The sequence below is a fragment of the Juglans regia genome, chromosome 1 (genome assembly GCF_001411555.2).
Source record: "Juglans regia cultivar Chandler chromosome 1, Walnut 2.0, whole genome shotgun sequence".
NCBI lineage: Eukaryota > Viridiplantae > Streptophyta > Magnoliopsida > Fagales > Juglandaceae > Juglans > Juglans regia.
The window spans coordinates 20898510-20912101 of record NC_049901.1 but is presented as its reverse complement, the minus strand read 5'-3'; the positions used below and the strand labels follow the sequence as shown (position 1 = coordinate 20912101).

Below are 13592 nucleotides of genomic sequence, written 5' to 3'. Positions count from 1 at the left end.
TGAAAAACTTTTGGCATGACTTTCTGATTTTGTTATGATTTTGTATCTGATTTTGTTTCTGATCCTAATACGATGGTTCTGATTCTCTTAGAGGGTTGGTACCAACATCTCAGATATGGGTGTATCCACTTTGAAAATAAAATAATTTTTCTGCGTGTTCTTTCCTGTGTAGACACTTAAGACTCCAAGAATGAATAAGAGAAAATTTTATATTCTAATACTGCCTGGTTTGACCACCAATGATAGAATAACTCTATCACATGGGTTATACATGGTATATGATATGATATGATATGGTGATATGATATGATACAATACAATATGATATGATAAAATGAAGATGTTTAGTCAAGTTATGCTTAAGGGTCTTTGAATATGAACAGTTTGAAATATTGCTCTAATTTTATGATAACACTTTTTGAGATATGTATATTGAAACAAAAAAGTTTTGTTTCTGCATTCTGAGCTTTCTGGAAAGGCTCATGTTTACATACTAGTATATGTTCTCTGCTAACTGAGTTATTGATAACTCAACTCTTATCTTCACAATATTTTCAAATGATGTTTGAATATTTCAGCTAGGGATCAAGAATCGAAAGTATGTATATGGCTACGTGAGCATAATGGATTAAGTACAAAAATGATACTTTGGTTATTAGAGAATTTAATTCAGTAGTTTTGTTTTACTCTGTCTACTTGGTATTTGATTAGCCAAAAATGTTGTTTAGCAGAAAATATTTAGGGTTTTAAATTATATTAGTTGGTATTAATTTATTTATAGTTAGATTTCAGTAGTAAATAATTTAGTGTTTATTGTCGTAGTTGGAGAAATTAAGTGAATATCGATGAATTGGGAAGTTATGGTACTTTAGAGTTATGAGAATTTTAGGTTTTCAAGATGTAAAATAGGTAACTCAAGTATTTCAGGTTCAATTACGTAGTACGTGTTTAATTGAAAATTTACTCAAATTACATGACAATTTTATAGGTGACGATTGATTTTGTTTCATTATTACTGTGGAGAAATTATGAAAAGTTAAGAAGTTTAGGTAAGCGGGGTTCCTATGCTAGACGTTGCATAAAAATAAAATGGGTCGAGGTTGATTTATGGAAAAATATGCATGTTTTGTTATGAAAAAATAACTTTAAAACGACATCAGTTACTTGTTCTGCATTACTCGTGAAACTCTGTATAAGAATAAAGTACTTTTTGGTATAACTCGTGTAAATATGAGCTTATTTTTGACATTCTATTATTGAACTGTGAAAATTGAGCGAATATGAAAATTTGATAATTTTGGAATGTGACGTGAAGATGTTTTGGATCTGTTTTGAAAAATGTGAAATGATTTGAATTTCAGTACTCTGTTTTGATATGATGTGGCATCTAAAAAACCTTTGACATGACTTTCTGATTCTGTTCTAACTCTGATTATGGTTCTGATATGGTGATTCTAATTATGTTCAGACTCTAATTCTGGTTCTAATATGGTGATTCTACATCTATTTTGCTCTGATATCTGGCCCTGTCACGGGATATAATAGTAATCTATGGCCCTGTCACGGGATATAATAGTGACCTCTGGCTCTATCACGGGATACAATAGTGACCTCTGGCCCTGTCACAAGATACAATAGTAAGCTCTGGCCCTGTCACAAAAGTGACATCTGGCCTTGTTACGAGATATAATAATGACCTCTAGCCTTGTCACAAGATATAATAGTAACCTCTGGCCCTACCACGGGATATAATAGTGATCTCTGCTCTAAGTGCAATCGTTTTGGTAACATGATGATTTATGTTCTGTTTAGCTTTCTGTAGAATGCACAAACCTACCACGAGGGTTAAACATGGTCTCTGTTCGGATATGATACTCTGAAATAATATGATATAATAAGATGAAAATATTCAGTCATGTTGTACCAAATGTGTCTTTGAATATGAAAAGTTAGTTTTTGAATATGAACAGTTTGAAGTGTCGCTTTGATTTTCTGATAATATGTATTTTTGAGATTTGCATATTGAAAATGAAATGTTTTGTTTCTGCATTCTGAACTCTATGAAATTTCTCATGTTTACATACTAGCATATGTTCTCTGATTACTGAATTGTGGATAACTCACCTCTTATCTCCATAATATTTTCAGATGAAGTGAATGCTTAGACTGAGGATCGAGAACAAAAAACGGGTACAAGATTGCAAAGTGTACGGAATAAGTACTAAGATTATTGAAATGTTATATTTTGTAGATTGATCGATTGTATTGACTAGATTTGTTGGGATGTTGACATTAAGCCTTGAGTTGTCACATGTATGGTTATGGAGTTTTTGAAAATGGATGAGGATGTGTTTATAGAGTCTTTGGAATATTTATTTGTATTGTGAAAAAAGATTTAGGCAACTGGTAGTAACTCTCCGACTCCATCCAAAACTGGGGCGTTACAATTATAGTTAAATTTAATACGATACTAGTATGTGTTAATTATTATAAAATAATGCACTTATATTATAATATTAATAGACTAATAGTTTAGTATATGAAAACATCATATTATTATAAACATAGATAATCCGTAAAATAAAAAAAAATGGGACCCGACTGGACCAAAATCGAGAAAATTGGAAGTTCTAATTTCAGAAGTGAATCAGTCTGGTATCGGTTCTTATGTTTTTCAAAGTCAGCGTATACCGATTCGGTCCTAAAAAATGTACAAAATTGGATCGAATCAGACCGGTTTCACCTGAAATAAATTGTCTAGTTCTGCATTCTGTAACTAGCTCATATTTACACACTATTATATGTCCGCTACTTACTGAGTTGTTGATAACCCACCCCTTATCTCTACAATATTTCAATTGTCTTTGATGTTTTCAGACGATGATCAAGAATAGGAAGCTTGGGCAAAACCATGTAAGCATAGCAGAACAAGTACAAAGATGGTATTTTGATTTTGGAAGACTATGTGAGCATTGCGGATTAACTCACCCCGTAAATGATTAATACCTAGCTTTTAAAAACCAAGAGCAACAACTTGAAGTACAGAGTCAAAACCACTCATTTTCAGAACACAAATACAACAAAAAAATATATGTAGCTGTTGTAATGACCGGAATAGATGTTACCAGAATAGCAGGTGAAATATATGGAACTTCGATTGAGTGAATTGATGTTACCAGAATACCAGGTGAAATATGAAAAGTGATGCTGTTTTTTCCAAGCAGTTGTTGTAAATAATTTTAAATGGATAGAATAAATGTAAATGGGCAGCAGATAGGTGACCTTCGAATCCAGCCTCACATACTTAGATGTAACTAACCAAGGTCATCAATGAGAGGTTCATGGATAGAAATCACCCATCGACTCTTTTGAGATTTTGTCCAGAGCACCGAAAGCACGCACTTTGTATATTCACTAAATTGACGGGCCTATGAGTAATAAGATACTATCCCTCGTTTGCATTCAAAACCCACCTTAACTCATCTTAACTTATCTCATCATGTTATTACAATTTTTTCAAATTCCTACACAAAATATAATAAACAATTCAAATTTTTGAAATCCTAAAAGAACTTTCTCAAATTTCTACACAAATAATAAATAATTCAATTTTTATTCTACTATTCACAAACCATCTCAACTCATCTCTGAATCCAAATCACTTTCAGTCAAAAATATTAGAGACCCATTATACCTTTACCTCTTAGGCAAACCATTGTGCTCACGTAAAGGGACAGGATACCCTCCAAAGTCCAATCTCCTTCGTATGTTGCAAGGAGAAGAGTCGTTCTATTTATCATTTTTACACTAAACATCATACTTTTTTTTAATTTGATTTTTTTTTGGCTAAATTAAAAGAATTTTTTTACTGATCATCATCCATACACCATACATTTAGTAAGAAAAAAAATAAAAATAAAAAATTATGTGTGACGTGTGGTGTAGAGTATAATGAGTAGAATTGTTCCGACTGATAAGATTACAAGAAACAAAATAACAAGTTTTAATAACTACACGAAAGTAGAAATGACTTTTGCTGCTGCAGGCAGAAGTTTATATGGATTTAGTAGCAGCTGACCATGGAGGAATATTATATAGAAGATATATATTCCCTTCCATGATGCAAAGAGGAAAATACATAACACAAATTAATGAAAACTACCAGAAAGCAGATAATTCTTTTGTGTTTTAGTCGAAAGTTTACATGGATGTCATGCAGCGGTTGGACATGGAGGAACAGATATATCAGTGATGTTCCCTTCTAACATCGAGACGACACTTTTCATGGAAGGACGAAGAGCTGGTTCATCTTGAATACACCAAAGGCCCACCTTAACCATATTCTCCAAGGCGGTCTTATCTACTTCTTCCCACTTCACAATCTTCTCCAACTCTCCAGCAACAAAGCATTTATAGATCCAAGTAGAAAGAAGAATCTCATCGTCGTTTGACACGTCAAGTTCTATGCTCCTTCTGCAACATATGATTTCCAAGAGAACTACCCCATAACTGTATACATCTACCCTCACTGATATTGGGATGTTCTTGTGCCATTCTGGCGCTATATATCCTCTTGTCCCTCTCGCCCCAGTGAATGTCCTCGTTTGATCTGGAATTAAGAATTTTGCCAGCCCGAAGTCAGAGATTTTGGCGGTCCAAACCTCATCCATTAAGATGTTTTGAGGCTTTATATCACAATGAATAATTGGACCACCGCACTCGTCATGTAGATAGAAGATCCCTCTAGCAACATCCAGTGCAATTCTTACTCTCTCAGTCCAAGCTGGACGCCTTTGGGATCTAAAAAGAAGATCTGCAAGGGAGCCATTGCTCATGAACTCGTAAACCAGGAGCCTTTTAGAACCCTCAGCACAATAACCCAGCAAGCGAACCAAGTTCTTATGGCGGGTTCTCCCTATTGCTCGCATCTCTGCTCGGAACTCCCTTTCACCTTCTTCGATTAACTTCTCCAGCCTCTTTACTGCAACAAGTCTTTTACCTTTCTGTAGGGAGCCTTTGTAAACGGATCCAAATGAACCCTTACCTATCTCTTCTTTGAACCCATGTGTTACTCTTTTGAGCTCATTATATGAAAATAATCTCAAGGTGATGATCTCCTCCGGGCCCAAGTCTCCATTCTCTAACAGCCTTCCGTACTTTAAAATTCGAATTTTGAAAATGAAAAGGCAAGAGAGTGCAAGGGAAACAGTTGAAAATACAGTAAAAGCGGAAGTCACAAGAATAATCTGCACTATTGCGCTTTTGGGCACGACTATCCTCGGCTTGTTTGGATGAAGACCAGATTGCTTGCCGCTCTTAATGCTTTTCATCCCTACCTTAAAGAATGCCGTGAGCCCCCCGAATTCCTTTTCTGTATATTTTCTTACATATCTCAGTGGAAGATTTTGTTTCATACAAGAACCACTAGTCTCGGAGATCAGTGCGATCAGTGCGGCCCCACAATTGCAGTCTTCCAAGCAAGATTTCCTGCATTCTTCCTTTGACATTGGTGGTTCATGAACATAAGAACGATCTCCCCACCTCATATTCTCAATGGTTTTCATACTATAAAACTCTGTGCGTTCTTTCCCATTTATACATGACTCTGCTTCAGAGAAGTTTCTCTCACAGCCAAGATTCCTTTTATTCGGATCTAAAAAATCGGTTCCAGGAAGGCAGACACAGATTGGTTGATTGTCATCGAGTATGCAATAGCTGTTTAAGCCACAAAAATTGTTCACCTGGCATGGAAGGGCTGATTCCCATAATTTATTTTGTACGCTGAGGTTGCCACTTTCATCATAGGCGTGAGAATACAACCGGAGAATCCCATCATAGTCAAGAGTTGCGCGATAGATGGTATTGCTGTTGTTGATGACGTTGCCGCTCGGAGATGGGGAATAAATACGTCGGATTAAACTACCTCTGCCTGACGTAGAGGTGCCGTTGATGATTAACAGAAGGCCTGTATAATTGAGATAAAGAGACCAATTGGGACTGAAAGAACTGTAAGTGTCTGAGCTCCAATAAGCATCTCCTGCGGAGTCTTCAGTGTTTGCCGGATATAAAACAAGGTTTCCATCATACTGCATCATGAGAAGGAACCGCCCGGTTGAGTGGTCAGTCTTGTTTAAACTCGAGGCTAGTTGATTTCCCCTAAACAGACTCTGGCCTCCTAAAATGGTATCGGTAGGATAACGGAAACTCTGCCAAATGATATTGGACTTGTCGTCATAGAGCACGAAATTGCCGGAGTCGAGCATGGAGGCATAGGAAGCGGACTGATCTGTTGCTTCAGTGATGAATTTATGTTGTACTCCTTCAAGCATCAAAACAAGCTTGCCATCCTTGTTAAAATTCAGCAAGGCATTCGAAGTGAGCGGCGGATCATCACGAAATGACGTCCACACCGTTATGTTCTCTTCAGTACCGACCAACCAAATTCCAACAGCAAAGTCATGATCTGATCTACCTTTTTGGTAGAACCCAAATGCAAATCGGCCTGTCGGAGAAAGCCATGAACTTGAGTCTGATCTGGGGGAGAGTAAAGATCCGGGGGCTATATGTCCACTTTGATTTTGTTGATCTCTTCCAACGGCAAAGGAAATGAGCAGAAGGCATACAACAACGGATATGGAAGCCATAAGTGGCAATTTGTGCTTACGAGTCTTGTTTCACGGATGAAAATAAAAAACCAGTGAACCGGTACCGGTTTCACTATTTGAAAAACTGGCCGAAATCGTTCACGTTCCAGTTTTCCTTTTTCTAGCACCGGCCCAAACGGTTCGTACATATATATATAAATAATTATATATAAAATAATTTTATATTATATATTAAATAATTATTGCTAATTAATATAAAATTAAATTTTAAAATCCTATTACTCATAATAATCAAATAACATAAAATTAATATAACATTTAATAGAACTTTAAAAATTTTAATTTTATTAAATAAAATTAATATAGCATAAAATTCTGATCTTAAACATGAACATTTGTTTGATCATATGTTATTAATATAAATTAGATATATCAAGGATAAATACATTTTATGGCATAATAAATTATAATATATATTATTTTTCATAAATACATTCTATACATTTGATTATATACAGTCATATAATATATTATCACTAGCATATATGTCACCACTAGCATATTAATTATTATCACAAACATATATAATCAAATATATAAATAAATTAGACAATAACATATTATTACTAACATACATAAATTATGATAAGTTAGACACTAACTTATTAGTAGTTAAATAACTATTAGTATTAGTATATCACTATTAGTAATCCACTATATATAAATCACTATAACTATATGTATTAATTTAGTATATAGTATTAGTATCACTATAATATTACATATAGTGTGTATATATATATATGTTATATACTATATATATGTTATATATTATATATCATTTTATGGTAGCTTGTAATATGGACTTGTAGCAAATTTTGTTTTTATAGCAGATTTCATATTTTTATACCAGATTTTTCTGTAGCGGGTTTTTTTTAGCAGATTTTTTCTATAGCATATTTTTTATGGCAGCAGAATTTTTACATGATATCAGTTTCTTTAATGGCAGATTTTTTATTTTTTTTTTGGTAGATGATTAAAATCGAAAAATCGGACGAAACTAGTAAAATCGAAACTACCGGTTGAAAGGTGTAACCGGTACGATATTGGTTCTTCAAAACTCAAAACCGGTGTACCAGTTCGGTTCTAAAATTTGTCCAAAAGGAGACCAAACCCGAACTTGTTTGTATTGTATTAAGTCATAGGCATTAGACTATATAGGTTAATCCAAATCCAACCCGTTAACATAAATGTGTCAAATTTTCAAATTTTAACCCGCCTCATTTAAATTATGGGTCGTGTCGTGTCACTCTTTTTAACCCGTTTAATAGTTAATTAGAAATAGTTAATAGTTAAAGGATGTTAGAGATCTAATGAAACATTTTAAAGATTTGAATATTAAACATGTTTATAAGGAAGGAAATGAACTAATGAAGTAGCTCGTAGCCTGGCTCGGTTTGCATGAAATGTAGTTGATATAGAGATATGGTGGGACTATGTCCCAACTTTTGTAAATCATGCTCTTTGGTTTGATAAGTTTGCTATGTAACGTTTTCTTATGAATGGAAGTTTCTTTGCTTATCAAAAAAAAAAAAAAAAAGAAATAAATCAATATAACATAACTCATTCCAATCCATTTAATTAAATGGATTACACGCATAATATCTCATTTGACTTGATTAAGATAATTTCATATAAAATTTAAAAATTTTACTTATTAGTAGCTACTAGATCTTAAAAATATAAAAGACTACCCACTAAAAAAATATTAAAGTTTTTTAAATTTTAACCTATAATAAAACTAATATTACAAATCCTATAATAATAAATATGAGCGTTGGTTCAGAATTACAATCTCCACAATAAGCCTATTGAGTAATACCAAAATTACAATTCAACAATAATAAAATTTTGATTTTGAAATAAAATTTAAATAGATTATTGTGGTTAATTTCTAATTAAGCGCCAAGTTAACTCGTACTTTATTAATCGTATCTTAATGAGTCAATCTATTTTTATTTGAACCCATTTATATTAAATTTAAATTCGTTAATTTTATATCGTATTTTTGTTGAGTTGTATCAAATAATGACACTCCTAATTAAAAGCATTATGGAAAAGTCATGATTATAACATTTTGTTATTCCTATTGATCAATTTTAATACGGGTCTTTCAGAGTAAAAAAACATGATGGAAATTAATGTTCAAATTCAAATTCACTAATTTGATATCGTACTTAAATCTGCATCTTCAATAGTCAAAAGACATGATGGAAATTAAGTGCAGACAATGATGTTTTTCTAATTAGTGAAGACTAGGTCGTCTTCGATAGTCTAAAGACATGATGGAAATTAAATGAAGACTAGGACGTTTTTCTAAACCTAATAAGTGAAGACTATGATGGCGCCTTCAATAATTGTAAGACATGATGGAAATTAAGTGAAAACGGCCTTACTAGCATTGATACTGACTTCATCAAAAGTTTTATCAAATACAAAATGTGATGAATTTTAGTAAAATTCAGCTGCATTGAATTCATCAAAGGGATGGATGGAATACCATGAGCTATAATAAATCTATAAGATTCTTTAAATTTGAAATGTAACTGTTTATTCAATAAATATGTTTTTTATTCTATTTTAATTCCAACAGCCTTATTTTTTTATTCTATTTTAATTATTTGTTTAAACTAAAAATTTGAATTAAATTATTTAAAATTAAATTATTACTTAACATATTGTTAGTATAATTGTAAGATATGAAAGAAAAAATTAAAAATATATATTTTTTTAAATAATATTATATTATTATTTTGATGAATCCAATGACTAATCTAATGTGAGATTATGAATAGGAAGGTTTTACATTTATGAAAAATATATACTTTTTAACAAATTTTAAAAATAAATTTGATGAAGTCAATACCAATACTCTACGTAATTGAGATAAAATGAGATGACATATTTTGTTGAAAGTTGAATAAAATATTATTATAATATTATTTTTATTTTAAAATTTAAAAAAATTAAATTATTTATTATATTTTATTTTAAATTTAAAAAAATTAAATTATCTATTATATTTTATATAAAAATTTAAAAAAATTATAATAATTATAGAGGATAAAATCAGATAGTTAGAGCGTCCCATCCGCATCTCTAAAACTAATCCTTAGCCAAATCATAGGAAAAAAAAACATGAAAAGTGAAGAAAACTCATCTACTAGTTATTTTTCTGCGCTGGTCTCTATTTTAAACTTTACAAATCTGACATTTAATCGATATATTTTAACAAATTTCCACCTTGATGAAGATAGGATATATGCTCAATATTTTCGATAATAGTTGATATATTTCAAAATAAAGAGGTATATGGATTTTTAAAGGATGTGATTACTGATTGAGAATTTTCTTCTATTATCGTAAAGAATTGAGTTGAAGCATATTAAATGCTAGTAGCGCTGCTTTTACTTCTACAATTAAAGAGATAATGATTTGTACATTTTCTGCTATTATTCCTAATCCTATTGAATTTGAGTCTGGGTCTTTTAGAGTCGAAAGACATGATGAAAATTGATGTTTTTTAATTCATTTATATCAAATTCAAATCTATTAATTTTGTATCGTATTTGTATTGGATTAATATTTTGTCACATATTATCACTCATATAGAATTAAAAGATTACGATAACATCATTACTATAACGTTTTCCTAATCCTATTGAATTTGAATCTGCGTCTTCTCTAATCGAAAGACATAATGGAAATTAAGTGAAGACTATTAACCCCCCGTCTTCTATAGTCGAAAGAAATTATGGAAATTAATTAAACACTGTCTCGTTTAGTTACGTAGTTAAGGTGAGAGATTTTATTAAAAATTAAATAAAATATTATTATAATATAATTTTTTTAAAATAATTTTTATTTTAAAATTAAAAAAATATAATTATTTATTAATTTTGTATAAAAATTTAACAAAGTTATACATTATTAAGGAGATAGTTAACCAGTCCTGAATCCGCGTCTTCTCGAGTGTCGAGTCTAGAGTCTTGATCAAGAAGTCAAGATGCCTTGCAGAGCAATAATAACTAAGAAGCATGCTTATTAAAGTGTCGGTACCAACACTCACGGGACCCCAAGCATGTGGATTTTACGAACCTGACAACAACAACCAAACGTTTGTTTTGGGTTTGGCAATGAACAGGAAACAATGAAGGTAAGTGAAAGTAATATTTCATTTCAACTTTATCATTATAATTTTTTTTATATTTTTATATGAAATATAATAAATAATTAAATATTTTAAAATTTTAAAATAATAATAATATTAAAAAATAATATTTTATTCAAATTCAAATCCACTAATTTATTTCATGTTGGATTTACATTATGTCACGTATTGACACCTCTATTATAAAAAAGTCATGGCTATAACATTTTCCTAATCTTATTTTTTTTTTAATCAAGCATATTATAAATTAAATAAAATATACAAAGTTTAAAGAGGATCATTTCCACTATTAATATACAGAAAATATCTAAGAATTTTATCTAAGGATATGTTTCTAAAAATATGATTGATAACTGTACATTACGCAACTGAGTGCGCACATCAATTTTGAAATCGATATATTTTAACAAATTTCCATCTTGATGAAGATAGGATATTTACTGAATGTTTTCGATAATAGTTAATATGTTTCAAAATAAAGAGATATATGAGCTTTTAATGGATGTGATTATTGATTAGGAATCCCCTTTTATTATCGCAAGGAATTGAGTTGAAGCTATATTAGATGCTAGCAGTACTGCTTTTACTTCTGCAATTAAAGAGATAGTGATTTGTACTTTTTCCATTATTATTCCTAATCCTATTGAATTTGAGTCTGGTTCTTTTAGAATCGAAAGACATGATGGAAATTAACGTTTTCCTAATTCGTTTATATCAAATTCAAATATAATAATTTTATATTGTATTCGTATTAGATTCATGTTGTATCACATATTTCTATCCCTACGAATTAAAGAGTTATGACAAAATTATGACTATAAACAAAACATCTCATTTTATCTCCTCTGAATTGTATAATCAAACGAGGCTAGTAAAGATTACGATGTCTTCTATACAGTGCCGGACCTACACAGGAGCAGGGGGGCCATGGCCCCCGTCCAAAGTTTGAAAAAAAAAATGTATTAGTCTTTTTATGATTTAATAGGATTATATTATCTCATATTGTGTTGGTTTTCTCTCTAAAATATTATCTTAACCTGCTCTATAAAATTATTTTGATCTTATAAATTATTTTGACTCAAAAATAGAATAAAAAATATTTTATTATAATTTTAACTTTGCTCTGCTCCCTCATAACAAATTTCTAGTTCCACTAATGCTTCTATAGTCAAAAGATATGATGAAAATTAAGTGAAGATTGTCTCATTTAGTTATGCAGTTTAGAAGAGATGTTTTATTGAAAGTAAAATATAATATTATTATTATTTTAATATATTATTATTTAAAAATTAAAAAAATTAAATTATTTATTATATTTTACATAAAAATTTAAAAAAATTCGTAGTAATTATATCAGAGGAGATAGTCACCCAGCCCTGAATCCGCGTCTTCTTGAAGTCTTGATCATGAAGTCAAGATGCCTTGCTGAGCTATAATAATTAAGTGAGATACCTTCTTGAGTGTCGGCACCAACACTACGGGAGCCCAAGCATGTGGTATTTACGCGTGTTTCGTAATGAACAGTAAACATCGAAAATCTAAGTCGTTTGGATGAAGGACTCGTCTCAGATGGTTCCTTTTTAGAGTGCTTCTGATATCTAAATACATTTTATTTTAAGTTATTTTTAGTTTAGATTTCGTGAAATTCATATTCTCTCTTCATTTCTCTTTTCTCTAAAAAAGTAACGAGGCCCACTTACATCTCCTCTCTTTTCTCTTTAATTCATGGGATCCACTGGCACTCTCTCTCTACTTCTCTCTTTTTTTTTTTTCTCTTTATTTGCCCGACAATCTCTATTTTTCTTTAATTTGTGGGACTCGTTGACCCATTAACTCTCTCTCTCAAGTACTGTGTTTGATGCCGAAAGATAATTATTTTTACTGTCATGTGAACAATAATCGAATAATGGTGAAACCCATTTCTTTTATTATTTTTCATAAATATATTTAAATTCATCTTAATATCTAAATATATTTTAAACTCATCTTAAAGGATCCCACCAAACTCAATTAATAATCTCAACTCACTACTATTCATAAAAAATTTAACTCATCTCAACATCTAAACTTGATATTTCTAGTTTCCTCTTATTCTATCTTATCATTTCAATTTTTTATATTTTTACATAAAATATAATAAAAAAATTAATTTTTTTAAATCTTAAAATAATAATAATATTTTAAAAATTTTAAAAATTTGAATAATTTATTATATTTTATACAAAAATTTTAAAAAATTATGATAATTACATGAGAAGACATAGTTGGTACAGTCAAACCGCGTCTTCTCAGGCTAGGCTACGTTTGGATAGTAAAGTCTTCTCTATACTCTTCAAGCATTCTTGTACTTATGAAAATATTCACATGTCAAACAACTTAAAATACTCTCAATAGAACCCACAAGCCTATTTCAATCTCTACTCATAATTATTTACAAATATTTTATAATATTTATCACTATTATATATAAATAAAAAATAAAATCACAATAATATTTATCATTATTAAATATAAATAAAATCATCATTAAAAAAAATCAATTATTGATAAGATCCACATATTTTTTAATTATCTATCTAAAAATTAACAATTAAATATACTTCATACATCTAAACAATTAAAATTTTTTTCAATAAAACTCATAAATTTATTTTAATTTCTATTCATAATTATTTATAAATATTTTTAATATTTCTCAAATATTCCCACTATAGCCCTGAATCCGCGTCTTCTTGAAGTCTTGATCATGAAGTCAA

The 13592-nt window shown here is 30.4% G+C and overlaps 1 protein-coding gene across 1 annotated transcript; it reads right to left on the bottom strand.

Moving 5' to 3' along the window:
* Positions 1–3944: 3944 nt before the first annotated feature.
* Positions 3945–6764, bottom strand: LOC109021327 (G-type lectin S-receptor-like serine/threonine-protein kinase LECRK1). The gene has a single exon (XM_019003940.2). The coding sequence runs from the start codon at positions 6642–6644 to the stop codon at positions 4212–4214; it is 2433 nt and encodes an 810-aa protein (XP_018859485.1). The 5' UTR covers positions 6645–6764; the 3' UTR covers positions 3945–4211.
* Positions 6765–13592: the final 6828 nt, after the last annotated feature.

Excerpts from the sequence above, each read along its gene's own strand:
- LOC109021327 (XM_019003940.2), bottom strand. The coding sequence starts at position 6,644 with ATGGCTTCCATATCCGTTGTTGTATGCCTTCTGCTCATTTCCTTTGCC.